Source organism: Ornithorhynchus anatinus, chromosome 6 (assembly GCF_004115215.2).
Source record: "Ornithorhynchus anatinus isolate Pmale09 chromosome 6, mOrnAna1.pri.v4, whole genome shotgun sequence".
NCBI classification, from domain to species: domain Eukaryota; kingdom Metazoa; phylum Chordata; class Mammalia; order Monotremata; family Ornithorhynchidae; genus Ornithorhynchus; species Ornithorhynchus anatinus.
In genome coordinates this window covers 39926578-39946804 of record NC_041733.1, presented here as the reverse complement: position 1 = coordinate 39946804, position 20227 = coordinate 39926578, and the positions used below count along the sequence as shown (strand labels likewise).

General features: G+C 50.0%; 1 protein-coding gene across 3 annotated transcripts in view; it reads right to left on the bottom strand.

Moving 5' to 3' along the window:
• VBP1 (VHL binding protein 1) overlaps positions 1-15952 on the bottom strand; it is a 42004-nt gene extending 26052 nt beyond the window's left edge. Inside the window, exons 1-6 of one of the 3 annotated variants that reach the window (XM_029068015.2) lie at positions 15822-15952; positions 6924-7048; positions 6257-6323; positions 3846-3944; positions 1987-2125; positions 373-458 (exon numbers count right to left, since the gene is read on the bottom strand). In XM_029068015.2, the coding sequence (XP_028923848.2) occupies positions 388-458; positions 1987-2125; positions 3846-3944; positions 6257-6323; positions 6924-7030 (483 nt within the window). In that variant the 5' untranslated portion in view covers positions 7031-7048; positions 15822-15952 and the 3' untranslated portion in view covers positions 373-387. Of the gene's footprint in view, positions 1-372; positions 459-1986; positions 2126-3845; positions 3945-6256; positions 6324-6923; positions 7049-15821 lie in introns of those variants that run through there. The other 2 variants (XM_029068014.1, XM_029068019.2) reach the window with 2 other exon arrangements.
• Between the last annotated feature and the right edge of the window lie 4275 nt (positions 15953-20227).

Sequence of the window (20227 nt, the reverse complement as noted above, 5' to 3'; positions counted from 1 at the left end):
AAAAGGTCGTGAAGTGTCAAAAATGGCACAGATGTCAGAAATGACATGTTTTTAAAAAGGAACCATCTGACATGTCAGAAATGGCATGTGGGTCAGAAATAACGTAAGAAAACATCTAACGTGTCAGAAATGATATGCATTAGAAAACAGCCCCAAAGCTGTGACGCATGGCAAAAATGACACGTCAGAAACGACGTGTTAGAAAGAGGGCCATCATATGACACGTCGGAAATGACGTGCGTCAGAAATGACATGTATTAGAAAAGGACCACCAGCTTCATGACACATCAGAAAGACACACGTCACAGATGGCATGTTAGAAAAAGCTCTGACATGTCAGAATTGACATGCTAGAATAAAGCCGTGATGTGGCAAAAGTGACGCACATCAGAAATGACATGATAGGAAAAGGATCACCACCTGTGTCCGAAATGACATGTGTCTGAAATGACGTGTGTCTGAAATGACATATATTGGAAAAAAGGACCACCAGCTCCATGACACGTCAGAAAGACTCACGTTAGAAATGACGTTAGAAAAGGCTCTGTGACGTGAGAAATGACACACGTCTGAAATGACATGCATTAGAAAAAGGCCACCAGCTCTGACCTGTCAGAAATGACACACATCAGAGATGACATGCCCCCAATCCATGACACATCAAAAATGACGTTAGAAAAAGGACACCATCTGACGTCAGAAATGACATGCATTACAAAACAGCCCCCAATCCATGACACATGGAAAATGGCACACGTCAGAAATGACATGCTGGAAAAAGCTGTGACACGTCAAAAATGACACACGTCAGAAAAGACACGTTAGAAAAAAGGACCATCATCTGACACGTCAGAAATGGCATGTGTGTCAAAAATGACGTTTAGAAAAATAACATCTGACGTGAGAAATGACATGCTTTAGCAAACAGCCCCCAAACCATGACACATGGCAGAAATGGCATGTTAGAAAAAGCTGTGACATGTCAAAAGTGACATGTCTGAAATGACGTGTTAGGAAAAACCATCATGACCTGTCGGAAATGACATGCATTAGAGAAAGGACCGCCAGCTCCGTGACACATCAGAAAGACACACATCACAAATGACGTTAGGAAAAAGCTCTGCGCCCTGTCAGAAATGACATGCATGTCTGAAATGACATGCATTAGAAAAAGGCCACCAGCCCTGACATGTCAGAAATGACACACATCAGAGATGACAATGCATTACAAAAGGGCCATAGCTCTGCAACACATCAGAAATGTGTGTGTGTCCAAAATGACTTGCAATAGAAAAAGACCACCAGCTCTGTGACACGTCAGAAATGACGTGTGTCAGAAATGACTTACATTAGAAAAAGGCTACCCCACACCCAAAAAAGGCTCTGCGACACATTGGAAATGGCACATCAGAAATGACAGGAATCAAAAAAAGTTTCCACACCCAGAAAAAAACACCTAACATGTTAAAAGTGACACATCATAAATGACAGGCATGTTAGAAATGACACCCATGCCAGAAAAGCATGCTGCCAACACATCAGATATGGTGTGTATGACACATCAGAAAATGCCTCCCACACCAGAGGAAAAGGCAGTGACATTTCAGAAATGGCAATTTTTCACAAATAAGACATGTCAGAAATGACACCCATGATGGATGTGGCACACGTCAGAAATGTCTCTCTCTCCCCCTTTCTCACCCACTTGTGCCTAAAGGTCAAGTCAGAGGGACCCAAGACAGAGGAAGAGCAAATCCTCTCTGAAAAACTAAACCACAAGTGAACAACTGAGGGCAGGGAATGGGTTTGCCTAGCACTCAGCATGCTGCTCAGCACACAGAAAAACACTCCATAGATACAATGGACCGAAACACCTTGCTCCGGAGGAGTCGTGGGCGACAACGGATCCTCGTCTTGGTGACGGTGACCACGCTCACGACGCAATAACCCCCACGGAGGGATAGCCTCTCTTTCTAGAAAGGATACTGACTTCTGTGGTGGTGAACTGATCCCGAAGAAAGTCTAGGTCTTCTTCTAAAGAGTCGAGGTTTCTCGTGGCCGTGGAGAGATTCTTCTCGAGCAGTGCTTGGGCTTCGTCGATGTCGTATTCCAGCATCACGTTCGCCTGGTGGGAGATGTTTCCCCGTGAGCTCTTAGTACAGCGCCTGGCACATACTAGGCAATTAACGAATCCCATTATTATTATTGCAGGTCACCTTCCGGAGTACTCCCCGAGCTCCCTACTCAACCCTTACAGTCGCCCCATCAGTGATCTTTAGCAAGCACTCACTGTGGGCAAAGCACTGTAACCAGGTCCTTGGGAGAGGACGAAACCACCGAGTCGGTACGTGCTACCTCTCCCCGGAAACGGCTTACAGCCTAGAGGGGGAGAGGGACACTCCGATACTGGACAGAGAGGGGACGTGACAGGGTAAAAGCCGAGGTCCTTAAGGACTAAGTGCGTAGGGGTGAACAGCAAGCGCTTACAGGGTACAGACCCAAGTCCCCAGGTGAAATAGAAGGGCTTAATCAGGGAAGGCCTCTCGGAGGAGATGGGCTTTTCAAAAAGTTTTGAAGGTGTGGAGAGCGACGGTCCTGTTAGTTCTGAAGGGGGAAGGAGTTCCAGGACAGAGGGGAGGGGATCAGTGACAGGAAAGACCAGAGTGAGAGGAGCAAATTCTAACAGGAGGAGAGTTTCTGTTTAATGTGGATGGGCAACTCCTGGAGCTTCCTGACGAGCGGGGAGAGATGGAGTGGCTTTTTTTTTTCTTTTAAGAAAATCAGCCCAGAACAGTCTGGATGGAGGAGGAGGGGCGGGATTCTAGGATTCGGTAATGGGCTGATGGTGCAGGACGAGTGAGAGAGATGAGGAGAGGATGACCCCTAGGTTACAGGTATAAGAGATAGGGAAGGCAGTGGTATCGGTCTGGAGTGATGGTAAGGTCGGGAGGAAGACAAGGGATGTCTGAGGTGCCCGTGGGGGAAATGAGTAGAGCTGTCCTGAAGGCAGGAGGAGACACAAAATGGCAGAGAGGGAGAGAGTTTGGGGCCAGTCAGTAGTTCTGCCAGAGAAGAGGACCCGACCCCTCGGCTCCCCCGTTTAGCCTCTGGGTGCCAAGCGTTGCCGGATGGCCCCAGAGAGTCTTGTGCCCCTTCCATGGTCTGGGATGGAATGAGGCCACGGGGACCAAATACTGGGGACTCTCAGAGCCTCTGGGCGGGCCAGGGGTGCCTCCGGAAGACTTCTAACGGGCACAGAGGTTTGCAGGTCAATGTCCCAGAGAGGGGAGGACGTGACCAGGGGCCCGCCACAGTCCCGAAGGCCTACACTCTACTACGAATGTGGCTCTGCTTCCCTCAGTCCTTTCCTCCCCCCTCCCTGGCGAATAAACTCCACCCGTGGCCGATTATGACCGGCATCCCCATGGTGCCCCCTGCCCGAGCTCTGGGACAACTGGAAGGGGGATCCGATGCACCCGACTGTCTATTCCAATCTAAGACCCACCACGACCGCAGGTCAGCCGTCAGCAAAGAGGACAGGGAAGGTCCTATCCTCACAACATCTTAGGATCCCACGGTCTAAGGAGACCCCCGATTTTCCTTCAAGCCAATCTTTCTGCTCTCTGTTGCCTCTGCGCTAGCCAACGATTGATGGTTAGATCCTCCTTTAGAGGACAAGGCGGCATCGACCCAGGCGAGGAGACTTCTGCGTTCTCCGCGGCCACCCCCTGGGGCGATGGTCTCCATCTCCACCCGGTTCTCCTGAGGACATCGCTGCAGGGGACGACGATGAGGCAGGGAGAGAGAGGTGAGGCACCCAGAGGGTGACCCTGGATGCCACTCACCCCCAACCACAGGCACACTTTGTCCGTCGGAGGAACCGAAGCTTTGCAGTAGAGGTTGTCTGCCAGCAGGAACCTGGTCTCCAACGCATCCGTCGATTCCTGAAGGGTGACAAGGACCAGGAGATTGGGAGTCGGTGGTGCCCACCGGCTGGGGATACAGACCTCACGAAGAGACTCCAAGTCTCAGGAATCCAAGTCAGCTGACGGCCAGCTGACATCCGTTCAAATAAATTCCAAGAGCCCACCCTCACCCCCAACGATGATGGATCTCTCAGGCTCATTCAATCCTGCCTCTCTGGTATCCGCTCTCCTGGACTCAAGTTTCTCTTTCTCACAGCCCACCCCACCTCCCTACCCCCGTATCTGTCTGTCTCTCTCTCTCTCACACACACACACGCGAACTGCAACCACAGACTGAAAGACAAGATGGGGCATGGAATATCCAATGGGTTGAGGCTCTGCACTGTTTCACCAATGTGAACCGCGCCAAATCCCCTTTTACACCGGCCTATTTTTTTAATTGGGGTCTGTCCGCAACACAAAAACAACCTGTTGCCACTTCAGAAGGTCACTAAGATGGGACCAACACATAATCAATCATATTTATTGAGCACTTACTGTGTGCACAGCATGTGACCTAAACAGAGTAAGGGACTCAGAAGAACCTGGGCTCTACTCCCAGCTCTGTCACTTGACTTCTTTGGGCTTCACTTACCTTATCTGTAAAATGGGGTGCAAGACTGTGAGTCCCATATGGGACAAGGACTGTGTCCAACTTGATTTCTGTGTACTTACCCCAGTGCTTAATAAAGTGTCTGGCACATAGGAAGCGCTTAATGAATATCACAGTTATGATTATTACACTAAGCGCTTGGGAGAATACAACATAACAGAGATGACAGATACATTCCCTGGCCATAATGAGTTTACAGTCTAGAGGGGGAGAGAGACACTGAAATATATGTTGCAGATATGTCCATAAGTGCTGAAGGGCTGAGTGTGGGCTGAATATAGGGTGCAAATCCAAAGGCAAGGGTGATGCAGAGGGGCTTGGAGAAGAAATGGCTCAGTCAGGGAAGGAAAATTGGAGGAGAGGTGCCTCCAATACTACTTTGAAGGTGGGGTGATCATCTGTCAGTTATGAAGGGTGAGGGAATTCCCGGCCAGAGGCAGGACACGGGCGAGGGCTGGTGAGTAGGTTGGCATTAGAGGAGCGAAGCGTGCAGGCTGGGTTATAGTAAGAGAGCAGCCAGGTGAGGTAGGAGGCGACAAGGTGACTAGTGCTTTAAAGCCTACGGTGAGGAGTTTCTGTTAGACACTGCGGTGGATGGGCAACCACTGGGGGTTCCTGAAGCGTGGGGAAACATGGAATGAATGTTCTTGTAGAAAAGTGAGCTGGGCAGCAGAGTGAAATATGGACTAGAATTGGGAGAGGTAGGAGACAGTGAGTCCCATGAGGGACAGAGACCTTGTTAATTTCCATCAGTGTATTTTCTCCCAGGGCTTAAGTGCAATGCTCTGCACGCAGTAAGTGCTAATAAATACTATTACTACAGAAAGCAGTGACATCAGCAAAGAGACTGATGTGGGAATTGAGCCGGGACTGGATGAATGCTTAGATTAATGTGGCAGCAGTTTGGATGAAGAGGAAAGGGCTAATTTTTGTGAAGGTTGAATTTACAAGATTTGGTGACCATGTATTAGAGAGATGAGTCGAAGATAATGTGTCTGACAAAGGGAAGCAGTGTGGTCTAGTGGAAAGATCACAGGTCTCAGAGTCAGAGGACCAGAAATCTAATCCTGGCTCAGCCACTTGTCTGCTGTGTGGCCTTAGGCAAGTCACTTAGCTTCTCTGTGCCTCAGTTTCCTCATCTGTAAAATGGGGATTAAATCCTACTCCCTCCTGTCTAGACATCCTGTAAGCCCCAAGCAGGATGTGGACTGTGCCCAAACTGATAATCCTCTATCTACCCCAGCACTTAAAAAGAGTGCTTGGTGTACAGTGAGCTTAACATATACCGTAATCAGGTCCCAGACGGCCCTGAAAGCCACCTTATGAGGTACTCTTCAATCAATTTTGGCTCATTTCAGGGAAAGGGGAAAAAAAAAAAGACGCTTCATCCCAGAAACTAAGGACACTGATTCTTCTAACCCTGCACACCTCTGTCGGTAGACTCTACGGATGACACGAGAACAACTATTGATGAAAATGGGACATTCTGTAGAAGACGTGTCCATGGAGTCGCCATGGGTTGGAAACACAACTCGATGGCACTAGACATCAACAGATTTGTGCTGGGTCTCCGTCCAAGGGCAAGCTTTAAGGCCAAACCAACCCTCTGTACTCCAGCGAGTCCACGGAAAAGCCGCAAAACGATTCAGAATGGCCGAGTAACCCCAAGTGTGCTTACCTTTTTCTTCTGCATATATTTTAATATTTCTAACGTCTGCTTGATTTCGGGGATCTGACTCTTTAGCCTGCAGAGGAAAAAATGAAAGATGAGTGTCTTGCCAACTAAGGCCCAATCTCGCCCCCGCCTACCCGGCCCCGTGACCAAACTCTCGTCCTTCGGGCTCAGAGGACTGGGGGTGGACAAACTGACCCGGGAGGGCACCTCCCCTGCCCCGTCAAGTTGGGGATGTCAATGGGATTTCCTTCACGCAACCAAGCGACTTCGAGGCTCGCTATCGCACGGGACGTTTGAAACGAGTACCCCCGGAAAAACCAGAGCTTCAGAGGAGACGTCTGACGTTCTACTCCAGGACGCATTCCAAAATGGAATGGAGAGGAGGGGGAGGTTCGAGGTCTCGAAGTTCCACCGTTTCAAACCCAAAGGCGGGTCACGGTGCCGGGCCTCAGAGCGGCAGACGGCCTAGATATGAAGGGTCCCCAGCCGGCCTCCTGCCTCCTGTCCCCGGACCGTCGGAGCCTCCTGATCCAAACAACTGTCGGAAGGAAAGCAGCCGGCCTCTCACCTCTTCGGCGCCACCTTCTAATGCTCGCTAAATTCAGCGGCCGATGAGACGGCTTCCCTTTCCAGCACCAACCCCCGTTCCCGGAGTGATCCAGCGGCTTACCTTCTTTTCTTCTGAGCGAGGTTTAGTTCCATAAACTTATACTTCTGATACTGCTCATCCAACTTCTTGAGGACCACGTCGGCCGTCTCGTTCCCGGGCTTCTTCATAAAAGCATCCACGTCTTCCTTTAACCCAAAAACACAGGCCGTGAGGCGCGGGTTCCCCGACCGTGGGGGCCGAGATGATCGGGCTTCCTCCGTGCTCCATGGTGGTAGGGGATGGGGAGAGAAAGTGGGCCAAAGGGATGCTCGGGGCGTCCGAAAACCTCACCTCACAACAGTCTCACCCTTTTCTCCAGGCAAATCTCGGCCCGGAGTTAGGGACAGGGAGCTTCCAGAAGCGGGGGAGTCGGAGGGCTGATGGTCAAGGCGTCGGGCCAGGCCACCCAGAGGATGGTCAGCTCCCGAAAAGCACCGAGAGCCCCGAGGCCTTGATGCACCCCTTGACCTGGTGACAACACGTGCCTCTCGGGTGGGGGCCAGTGGCCCAGGATTCAGGATCCCGACCTTCCTGCCCCCGAGACAGAGGGGGGCAGCCCCCACCGAGTCCCTCGGGGCACATGAATCTGGCCCATCGCTGTGCCTGGAAGCCACAGGCTACTCACGTGGGACTAGTGGGAGTCAGTCAGTCAATCCTCTATATGGAGTGCTTATTGTGTGCAGAATACTGTGATAAGCACTTGGGAGGATACAGTACAACAATATAACAGACACAGTCCCCGCCCACAAGGAGCTTAGAGTCTAGAGGGGGAGCTGGACATAAACAGAAGTAATTAAAATTACTGATATCTACATAAATGCTGGGGATTAGGGTGGGAGATGAATAAAGGGAGAAAGTCAAGGTGACACAGAAGGGAGTGGGCGAAGGGGAAATGAGGGCCTTGTTGGGGAAGGCCTCTTGAAGGAGATGTGCCTTCAATAAGGCTTTGAAGGTGGGGAGAGCCACTGTTGGTTGGGTATGAAAAGGGAGGGAGGGTGTTCCAAGCCAGAGGCAGGAAGTGGGTGAGAAAGCTACCACCTCCCCTGGACGATGTCCAAGGACCCAGGTTCCCAGCTCGGGAAAACTGGGGAGGTCCCGGGAGGACGCCGGCAGGCAACCTTTGGCCCGAGCGGTTCTGTGGCTCCCTGCCCCTCACTGCCCAGGGAGGGAGTTCCATCCCTTGGCCAAGGGGCATCGCAACCACCACCTGGGCTCCCGGGACAGAAGCGGGCCTCGGAGGCTCACCACATCGCCCCGGGGAGTCTCTCCCGGTCCCCTTTAACCCCAGTCGGCACCGCACAGACCCACCAAGGGACGGCGGTGGGGAACCGTGTCCCTGCCCCAAGCCCAACAACAGATGCCCCCTTTGGGGTTTCGAGGGAAACCATTCTGAGCAGTATGGCCTAGCGGAAAGCACCCGGGCCTGGGAGTCCAAGGACCTGTGTTTTAATCCTGCCCTCACTACTTGTCTGCTAGGTGACTTTGGGCAAGTCGCTTTAACTTCTCTGGGTCTCAGTCACCTCATCTATAAAATAGGGATTAAATCCTACTCCCTCCTACCGTGAGCTCCAAGTGGGATAGGGTCTCTGTGTCTAACCCGATGAACTTGCACCTACTCCAGGACTTAGTACAGTGCTAGGCACACAGTACGAGCTCAGCAAGTACCACAATTATTTCAAAGCCAAGCGTCAACCCAATTTACAGAGCCTCAAAAGAGAAAGCACTGACCCGCTTCACAACTCGGAAGTTCACATTTTTCTGAATGGTTTCAAGTGAGCTCCTCGGGAGGTCTCCAAAGGGTCTCTCATCTCTTTCCAATTTGAATGTTTGGAAACTCAGAACACAGACACGGGCGAGAACCAAACACCTGTGAGCTCTTGGTCTTCTTGTGGCTCGTCACTGTTTTCACGCTTAAGAGCAGGAATAAAGATGGCTTCTGCATGGGGTACCCGATCTTCCTTCTCCCTAATTCAACTAAAGGGAATCGTAGAAGAAAACTTCCCGGACTCTGTGTTGTGTTCAAAAAAGGCTACGTCAGAGACAAATTGATTACCGCTCTCTAGAAGAAGCGCTAGTAGCAATAAACCTGTCTCTGACGTACTCTTTTTTGAACACAACGCAGAGTCCGGGAAGTTTTCTTCCACAGACTCCAAAATGTCATTACAGCTAAAATGTTAAATCTCCAAATTGACAGAGAGGCGACGGACCCATTACCAGATAGACCATGTAACCATGATGCCAGAAGCTCTGCGTTCCTATTTAGGTAGACCAAGCCAGCCGATCTCGTTCTCTGGGAACACAGAAACCAATTCTAAAAAGAAGAAAGAGTGCTGGGTGGCTTAATGGAAAGAGCCCCCATCCAGGAGACCTGAGTTCTAGTCCCGGATCTGTCACCTCCCTGCCACAGGACATCGGGCGAGTCAACTACCCTCTCCTGGCTGCCGCCCCCTCAACTGGGAAAGGGGGGGGGGTGCTTGCTCACCCTTTCTTTTACAGTGACAATTATCATGAACAGGAGGGGAAGGGAGAAGAAACACTAAACGCTTTAGGACGTGACCCACACTATACTAAGCACTGGGGTAGATATGAGATAATCACGCCAGACAGGCCCCGTCCCACATGGAGCTCACAGTCGACATCAGAGGGAGAGAATTAAATCCCATAGTGATATCACTTGCCCATGGTAATAATACTGACAATAACGACGGTATTTGTTTTGTGCTTACTATGCTACATAGTCCTTATTGTGCTTCCTGATTAGTAATTCTAAGGTAATTAGCCAAGGCAATTGCCGGAACCGGGATCAGAACCCAGGTGCTCTGACTCCCAGGCACGGGCTCTTTCCACTAAGCCCTGCTTCTGCTCCAATTAATTCTGACACAGCTCTCGCTTGGTGAGGGCCCGGGGGGAATGGACACGGTGAATGATGGGATTATCTTGGATCTAGCTTGGCACTTGGCAAGCTCTTAAAAAATGGCATAGAGGAAACAATCCTTTTTCCTCCTCAGAAGGTCAGAGATCCCCTTGCTCTTTTCTTCCCCTCTCTGCCCAACACCCAAGAATGCGCATCCGGGATTATGCTCCTTGGCCCACATAAATATTCCTTCCTCCTCATTTCCAAAAACGTCTTGTAGAAAGCCAGTGGGTCTCGCCATACTGCCGAGGCCTCGGGAACAATGGCAAAATTCCTTATGCTTCTCATCTGAGTACTCGGGATGGAAATTCAGCGGAGAAGGGAATTTTTACGGTGGCGGATGTAGTCCAGCTGGGATGAGCTGGATGTTGCAGTGTGAAATGGAGCGGGATGAAAAACTCTGTGCTTCAAAAACAAAAGGTGTTGTCCTCTAGCACCGGACAAATTGGCCCTAGCCCGGAGTGAACCAATGCCCTGCCCTCCCTGTACGAGCCCCATGGCTTACTGTGTGCAGAGCACTGTACTAAGCGCTTGGGAGAGCACAATACGACAATAAACGGACACATTCTCAGTCCACAACTAGCTTGCAATCTAGAGGGGGAAACAGACGTCGATATGAATCAATAATTTTAAGGTGCGGCTCCTCAATTGGTCCGTCTTAGAGGAATCCGCTGGTGGGGAGGGACGGGCAGGGGGGCAGTGGGTATTTTAAGAGAGGGACACGCACCCAAAGGACCCTGCAAAGATGTCTGACCAGGAGGGTGGCAACGTACCCATTCCTGACAGCCACTCACATGCACGTCCCACACCCAAAGTTCATTAGGCGCCTGAGTTTCGTTCAAGATCAACGTCTTGGAGGTTTGGAGGTCCCTCTGACTTTTTGCAAATAAGTTAGAGAGGAACTACGTTTGGTTCATCTTGGGCGCTAATTTGTCACCCCCCATTCCAGTGCCAAACTCCCCAAGGCGAGGGGATCTCATTTTCACTTTGGGAGGCAGATCAGCACCGACCTGGCTACTCCCCCACGGAGAACTGCCAGAAAGATGTCAGGTATTTTAAAATCCCCATACACGGAAATTCGTTGGGGGGTTGGGGGAAGCACCCAGTACAGTTTTCAAGGTGGTGAAGTCTCTAAATTTGTTCTGAATGGTTCACCCCCCACCCCACATATCTTTAGTAGTTGCTCTAACTGGTCAAACGGGGTCCCCTCGGAGGTAACTTTCTAAAGGAGTCAGAAGCGAGAAGCAGCACGGTCTAGTGGACAGAGTGTGGGCCGGGGAGTCAGAAGGATCTGGGTTCTAATCCCGGCTCCACCACCTGTCTGCTGTCTGACTTGGGATAAGTCTCCATGCCTCAGTTCCCTCATCGGCAAAATGGGGATTCGAGACCTGTTCTCCCTCCAACTTACTTCTCCTCCCTATTCTGTAAGCTCGTTGTGGGTGGGGAATGTGCGCTATATTTTTACACTCTACTCTCCCAAGCGCTTAGTACAGTGCTCTGCACACAGTAAGCACTCAGTAAATAAAACTGACTGAGGCTGTGAGCCCCATGTGGGGCCTGATGATCTTGATTCGACTCTGGCACTCAGTAAGCACTTAACAAAGAACATTTTTTAAAAAGGAGAGAGATTTGTCTGCCCCAATTCTGAGGCGTCCGAGCATCCAGCTTGACCGGAAGGGAGCCCTGGGCAACAAAATGAAACATGGGCTATCTTCTAGGAAGCACCACTAGGCACCCCCGTCAAGAACAGCGGTGGGGGAGGCAACAGCCTGGGAGACAACAGCTGGACTTGGGGTTGTAGTCCTCCAGATGACTTCTGGCTGGCCGGCCAATGATGCCATTGATGCCCATCTACTTGTTTTGTTGTCTGTCTCCCCCTTCTAGACTGTGAGCCCATTGTTGGGTAGGGATTGTCTCTGTTGCCGAATCGTACTTTCCAAGCGCTGCGCTTAGTACAGTGCTCTGCACACAGTAAGTGCTCAATAAATGCAACTGAATGAATGAATACCGAAAAAGGAAATGTGTTTTGGCTGCCCCGCCGATCAAGGGCTGCCTCTCCCAAGCCAGGGCCACTGACCCAGGGGACTCGATGGGAGCCGGCCACCTTTCCGAGCGCACACCCCTCTGCCGCTAAACCCTCCGCCTGATCCCCAAAGTCCTGCCTGCCGCTGGGCGTGGGGGGGGGGGTTCTTATATTGTACTCTCCCAAGTGCTTAGTACATTGCTCTGCACACAGTGAGTGCTCAATAAATATGATTAACTGACAAAGTTGGTCACCACTGCACACCAACAATGACTGAAAGCTCGTGGGCAGGGAATGCATTCGTTGGACTGGACTCTCTCAAGCGCTTAGTACAGTGCTCTGCACTCCGTAAGCACTCAACACCACTGATCGACCGACCGGTTCAGAGGACCTAATCCCAGCTCTGCCACTTGCTTGCTGTGTGACCCTGGACAAGTCCCTCGTCACAAGTCACTTCTCTGTGCCTCATCTGTAAAACGGGGATTGAGACAGTGAGCCCCATGAGGGACAGGGGCTGTGTCTAAGCTGATTATTTAGTATCTACCCCACTGCTTAGAACAGTGCTTGGCACATAGTAAGCGCATAACAAATGCCATAAAAGACTGCAAGCCCTTTGTGGGACAGGGACTGTGCCCAACCCCTTTATCTTGCATTTACCTCAGTTCTTAGTACAGTGCCTGGCACACAGTAAGTGCTTAACAAATACCATTTAAGAAAAAATAAAAATACGGGAAGTTAAATGAGATTAAGGACATAACCAGAGTGCTAGGGTATCAAAGTGCTTAGATGATACTTTAAGCATCATCTAAGCTTAAATGATGATAAGCTTAGATCATTAAGCTTATCTAATGATAAGATATCTTATCAGGGGTGGATGGGAAAATGAGGACTTAGTCAGGGAAGACCTCTTGGAGGAGAGGTGACTTTTTAGAGGGCTTTGAAGATGGGGGTCAGTTGACTCAACTGTTCAATGCACCTCAGGGGGAAAGGTTGGGAGGCACGTCACTGGCTTCCCTTCTCTTCCTCCAACCTTCTCAGACCCACTTTGCCACCCGAGCAGCTGGACCAAAGACAGAAAGACATTCCCGTGACCAATCCCCGATCTTCCCATCCCTATAGACAGCACCGCCGTCTCACAAACCCTTAATCTTAGCGTTATTCTGGACTCCTCTCTCACACTCAACTCACTTATTCAATCCGTCACCGAATCCTGTCGGTCCCACCTTCACAACAGCGCTAAAATCCACCCTTACCCTCTCCATCCAAACTGCTACCACATAAATAAAACCACTCATCCTATCCCACCTGGATTACTGCATCAGCCTCCCGGCTGATATTCCAAACTCCTGTCCCTCCTCACTCCGGTCCACACTTCACACCACTGGCCTGACTGTCTTTCTACAGAAACGTTCAGGCCGTTCATTCATTCAATCGTATTTGTTGAGCGCTTCCTATGTGCAGAGCACTGTACTGGGCGCTTGGAATGTACAATTCGGCAGCAGATAGCGACCATCCCTGCCCAATGACGGGCTCACAGTCTAGAAGGGGGAGAGAGGGTGAGGTGAGCAAAGGCATCATCAAATGCACCATCTAGAAGAGAGCGGTTGAACTCAATGGCAAATGAAGGCACGCCCTTCGCCTCACGGAACAGGTCGACGGTAAGATCCCGGAAAAAGGGATCGCATCCACTTACGACGTGGCCCTTTCCCTGGTACAAAGTACAATGCTCCACACACAATGAGTGCTCAACGCGTACCGCTGAACCATCAATTTTGCTCCCATTCTTTCCCGAGCTCGGAATGACGGGAGGCTAAAAGATGCACGGGGATCTGGGACGCAGAGCTGAAGACCGAGGCCAAGGCCAGATGTCGCCTCCCTCCTCAAAAATCTCCAGTGGTTGCCTATCCAACTCAAACAAAAACTCCTCCCCACTGGCTTTAGAGCAGTCCAACGCCTCGCCCGCTCCTACCTCACCTCGCTTCTCTCCTTCTACAAGCCGGGCCGCACACTCCGCTCCTCTGCTGCTAACCTTCTCACTGTGCTTCCATCTCCCCGTCTCGCCGCCGACCCCTGGCCCGTGTTCTGCCTCTGGCCTGGAACATCCTCCCTCCTCTAATCCCCCAATGACCCTCCCCACCTTCAAAGCCTTCTTGAAAGCCCATCTCCTCCCAGAGGCCTTCCCGGACTACGCCCCACTCTCTCTCACCTCCCACTCCCTTCTGCATCACCCTGACTCGCTCCCTTTGCTTCTCCCCCACCGCCCCAGCCCTACACCACTTATATTACTGCATATTTATTTATATTCCACGCCCTCTAGGCTGTGAGCTCCTTGTGGGCAGGGACTGTCACTGTTGATTGTTGTATTGTTCTTTCCCAAGCGCTTAGTACTTAGTTCTTTCCCAAGCACACTGTAAGGGCTGGATAAATATGACTGAATGAATGAATCCTCACCCTGGTCTGGAGAAAGTGCCTCAGGGGCAATTAAACGTGTCCTACTTCCCACCTGACTGACCAAACATTCTCTGGTATTTGTGGGACGCTTACTGTGTAGAGACCACTGTACTGAGTGCTCAGGGAAAGGAGAATGAGACACACTTGATGGGCTCCCTGCCCTGACTGGGAATTTATCACTTTCTATCCCTCCTACCCCCAGTGCTTAGAAGAGTGCTTGGCACTTAGTAAGCACCGAACAAATGCCATCATCATCATCATCATTAAAAGGAGGAGGAAGATTATTATGATTATTAAAAGGAGGATGAAGATTATTATTATTAAAAGGAGGAGGAAGACTGTGAGCCCCAGGGGGACCAATTGATGACCTTCTATCCCCCCCATCCCCAGTGCTTAGAAGAGTGCTTGGCACTTAGTAAGTCCTGTACAAACACCATCATCACCCTCATCACTGTTATTATTAAAAGGAAGATTAAGAGTATTATGACTATTAAAATATGAAGATTATGATTATTAAAAGGAGGGTGATTATTATGATTATTAAAAGGAGGATGAAGATTAGTATTATTAAAAGGAGAAGGAAGATTATGATGATTATTAAAAGGAGGATGAAGATTAGGATTATTAAAAGGAGGGTGAAGATTAGGATTATTAGGAGAGTGAAGATTACGATGATTATTAAAAGGAGGGTGAAGATTATGATTATTAAAAGGAGGATGAAGATTATGATGATTATTAAAAGGAGGGTGAAGATTGTGATTATTAAAAGGAAGGTGACGATTATGATGATTATTAAAAGGATGCAGATTATGATTATTAAAAGGAGAATGAAGATTATGATGATTAAAAGGAAGGTGAAGATTATGATGATTATTAAAAGGAGGATGAAGATTACAATGATTAAAAGGAAGGTGAAGATTATGATAATTATTAAAAGGAGGATGAAGATTACGATGATTAAAAGGAAGGTGAAGATTACGATTATTAAAAGGATGAAGATTATGATTATTGAAAGGAGGATGAAGATTATGATTATTAAAAGAATGAAGATTATGGTTATTAAAAGAATGAAGCTTATGATGCTGATTAAAAGGAGGATGAAGAGTATGATGCTGATTAAAAGGAGGATGAAGATTACGATGATGAAAAGGAAGGTGAAGATTAGGATTATTAAAAGGAGGATGAAGATTATGATGCTGATTAAAAGGAGGACGGAGATTATGATGATGATTAAAAGGAGGATGAAGACTGTGAGCCCCACGGGGGCCCACCTAATGACCTTCTATCCCCCCAGCCCCTGGGCTTGGAAGAGCGCTTAATAAGCACCGAACAAATACCATTCTCATCCTACTATTATAATGATGAGGATGATGAGGTGGCGGAGGAGGAGGAGGAGGAGGGTGTTGAGCGGGGGTGGGGGGGTGGGCTGTGGGCCCCTCACGTGGAAGGCTGGTGGGCCTCGCGCAGGCCCGGCCTCCTCCTCCTCCTCCTCGTCCTCCCCGTCCCTTGCCCGTGCGGTGCCGCGTCTCACCACAAAGATGGCCTCGGGGATGCCCAGATGAGGCCGGCGCCCGTTGCCGACGGCCGCGTCCTGCGCGGGTCCCGCCGCTCCCGCTCCCGCTCCCGCTGCTCGCCGTCCCGCTCCTCCTGCTCCTCCTCCGGCGTCGGCCATGTTGGAGGGCCCGCCCGCCGCGCTCGGCGCCCCTCGGGCCGCGCAGGCGCCGCCGCGCCGCCCCCATTGGCCCGCGCCCGCCCCGGGCACCGCCCCTTCCGCTCCGCCGCGCCCCGCCCTCCCATTGGCTGCTCGCCCCCCTGATTGACAGCGGCGGGGCAAGCCAGCCGGGCCCTTTGACCCCCGAGCCTGAAGGCCTCCCGAGCGGGGAGGGGGGGAGAACAACCACCACCTGTATCTTCCCCAGCGCCTAGAACAGCGCTCTGCACCTAGTAAGCGCTTAACAAATACCAACATGATGATAACAATTGATTTGCTATTTTGTTAAGCGCTTACTAGGTGCAGAGCGCTGTTCTAAGCGCTGGGGGAGACCCAGGGTCATCAGGTGGTCCCAAGTGAGGCTCACACTCTTCACCCCCATTTGACAGATGAGGTCACTGAGGCCCAGAGAAGTGAAGTGACTTGCCCAAGGCCACACAGCTGACAAGAGGCAGAACTGGGATTCGAACCCATGAACAGGGTTCAGTTAATAATAATGTTGGTATTTGTTGAGCACTTATTAGGTGCAGAGCGCTGTTCTAAGCACTGGGGGAGACCCAGGGTCATCAGGTAGTCCCAAGTGAGGCTCACTCTCTTCACCCCCATTTGACAGATGAGGTCACTGAGGCCCAGAGAAGTGAAGTGACTTGCCCAAGGCCACACAGCTGACAAGAGGCAGAACTGGGATTCAAACCCATGAACAGGGTTCAGTTAATAATAATGTTGGTATTTGTTAAGCGCTTACCAGGTGCAGAGCGCTGTTCTAAGCACTGGGGGAGACCCAGGGTCATCAGGTGGTCCCAAGTGAGGCTCACACTCTTCACCCCCATTTGACAGATGAGGTCACTGAGGCCCAGAGAAGTGACTTGCCCAAGGCCACACAGCTGACAAGAGGCAGAACTGGGATTCGAACCCATGAACAGGGTTCAGTTAATAATAATGTTGGTATTTGTTAAGCGATTACCAGGTGCAGAGCGCTGTTCTAAGCACTGGGGGAGACCCAGGGTCATCAGGTGGTCCCAAGTGAGGCTCACACTCTTCACCCCCATTTGACAGATGAGGTCACTGAGGCCCAGAGAAGTGAAGTGACTTGCCCAAGGCCACACAGCTGACAAGAGGCAGAACTGGGATTCGAACCCATGAACAGGGTTCAGTTAATAATAATGTTGGTATTTGTTAAGCGATTACCAGGTGCAGAGCGCTGTGCTAAGCGCTGGGGGAGATACAAGGTAATAATAATGATGGTATTTGTTAAGCGCTTACTAGGTGCAGAGCGCTCTGCTAAGCGCTGGAGGAGATACAGGGTAATAATAATGTTGGTATTTGTTAAGCGCTTACTAGGTGCAGAGCGCTGGGGGAGATACAGGGTAATAATAGTGTTGGTATTTGTTAAGCGCTTACTAGGTGCAGAGCACTGTTCTAAGCGCTAGGGTAGATACAGGGTCATCAGGTTGTCCCATGTGAGGCTCACAGTCATAATCCCATTTTACAGATGAGGGAACTGAAGCACAGAGAAGTGAAGTGACTTGACCACAGTCACACAGCTGACAGGTGGCAGAGCCGGGATTCGAACCCATGACCTCTGGCCCCCAAGCCCGTGCTCTTTCCACTGAGCCACGCTGCTTCTCTTAGTAGAGAATAGTATAGTAGAAGCAGCGTGGCTCAGTGGAAATAAGAAGAGAGATAATAATGTTGATATTCGTTAAGCGCTTACTACATGCCAAGCACTGTTCTACGCGCTGGGGGAGATACAAGGTTATCCCACGTGGGGCTCACGGTCTTCATCCCCATTTTCCATATGAGGGAAATGAAGCCCAGAGAAGTGAAGGGACTTACTCAAGGTCACACAGCTGACAAGTGGTGCAGCCAGGATTAGAACCCATGACCTCTGACTCCCTAAACCCGGGCTCTTTCCACTGAGCCACGTGGAAATAATAATACTGTTGGCATCCATTAAAGGCTTACTATGTGCCAAGCACTGTTCTAAGCGCTGGGGTAGACACAAGGTTGTCCCATGTAGGGCTCACAGTCTTCATCCCCATTTTACAGATGAGGTCATTTAAGGCCAGAGAAGTGAAGTGACTTAACTAAGTTCACACAGCTGACAAGCGGCGGAGCCGGGATACAAGATTACCTTGTATCTACCCAGTGCTTAAAATAGTGCTTGGCACATAGTAAGCGCTTAACAAATACCAAGATTATTATTAGTCAATGGTATTTACTGAGCAATTACTGGGTGCAGAGCACTGCACTGAGAACTTGGGAGAGTACAAGAAGTTACTGGTGTTTACTGAGCGCTTACTGGGTGCAGAGCACTGTGCTAAGAGTTTGGGAGAGTACAATATATGCTATTTATTGAGCGCTTACTGGGTGCAGAGCACTGTGTTAAGAGCTTTGGAGAGGACAAGTAATCAATGGTATTTATCGAGTGCTTATTACAGGCAGAGTACTATACTAAGCACTTGAAAGAGCACAATTCATTGTTGTATTTATTGAGTGCTTACTGTATGCAAAGCATTGTACTAAGCGCTTGGGAGACAAGAGACACAATCCCTACCCATAATAAGCAATCAATAATCATTCATTCAATCGTATTAACGGAGCGCTTACTGTGTGCAGAGCACTGTCCTACGCGCCTGGGAGAGTACACTGCAACAATAAACAGACACATTCCCTTCCCACAACGAGCTTACAGGCTATCTGTTAAGCGTTATGTGCACAGCACTGTCTTAAGCACTTCGGAGAGTGGAATCCAGCAGAGGTAGGAGATGCGTTATCTGCCCGCCCATACGGAATTTACACTCTACAGTGGAGTGACGACCCTGGGAAGTCGAAGGAGCCAAGGAAGGTTTGCCCAAGGCCGGTGGGCGGGCAGGTGGGCTGGCAGGGCGGCACAGAGCCCGGCTCCGTTGGCCCGAGGGGGCCCGTCTGCCTCTCTAGTCAGGATCCCTCTGCCCGCGGCCCGCCTGGGATCGTCCCCGTTTGGAGCCCCGCATTCCCGCTGAGCAGAGAAAGGAGCGGGGCCGGTTCAGGGGCGAGCGGGGAGGCGTCCCAAGTCGGGCGACCTTCCCAGAAATACACGCGTGATGCCATTTTAATAAAAAATATTGGTATTTTTTAAGTCCTTACCATATGCCCGTCAGTCCGTCGGTCGTCTTTATTGAGAACTTACTGTGTGCAGGGCTTGAGAAGAGCACAATTGAACAATATAACAGACGCATTCCCTTCCCACAACACGCTTACAGTCTATAGGCATAGACAGGTACTGAACTAAGCATAATCATAATAACAGTTCTTATTACGATACACATTGAATGCCTACTAGGGGCCAAGACTGTTTTAAGTGCTGGGGCAGATTTAAGTTAATCAGGTTGGACATACTTCTTGACCTACATGGGGCTCATACCCTTAATCCCCATTTTACAGATGAGACAACTGAGGCCCCGAGAAGTTAAGAGATTTGCCCAAAGTCACACAGCAGACATGCAGTGGAGTCAGAATTAGAACCCAGGTCCTTCTGAACCCCAGGCCAGTGTTCTATCCACTAATCCATGCTGCTTCTCTGAGCCACCCTTTTTTTTTCTGTTTTGTTTTTAAATATTTCATTCATTCAATCGTATTTAAGCGCTTACTGAGTGCAGAACGCTTTACTAAGAGCTTGGAATGTACAATTGGGCAACAGATAGAGACAATTCCTGCCCAACAACAGATTCACGGGCTAAAAGGAGATATTTGTTAAGCACTTATTATGTGCCAGGCACTATACTAAGTACAGTGGCCATCCTGGGGTTTTTTTTGGGGGGGTTGCTGTTGGTTGCTTTTTTTAAAAAAAGTGGTAATTATTAAGAGCTCACTATGTGCCAGGCACTGTATTAGGTGTGGCAGTCATCCTACTTTTTTTTCCCCAAAATTGGTATTTTCAAGCACTTTTATGTGCCAGATTCTGTGGATAGACACAACCTAATCAGGTTGGACACTGCCCGTATCCCACCAAGGGCTCACAATCAATCAATCAATGGTATTTACTGAGCACTTACCATGGACAGAGCACTATCCTTACTGCTTGGGAGAGCAGACACACCGCCTGCCCGTCGTGAACTAAAAGTCTGGAGAGGGAGACAGAAATATAAATAAATTAGGGTTATGTAAATAGGTTCAGTGGAGCTAGGCCGGGGGTGATGAATAAAGGGAACAAACCAGGGCTCCGCAGAAGGGAGTGGAAGAAA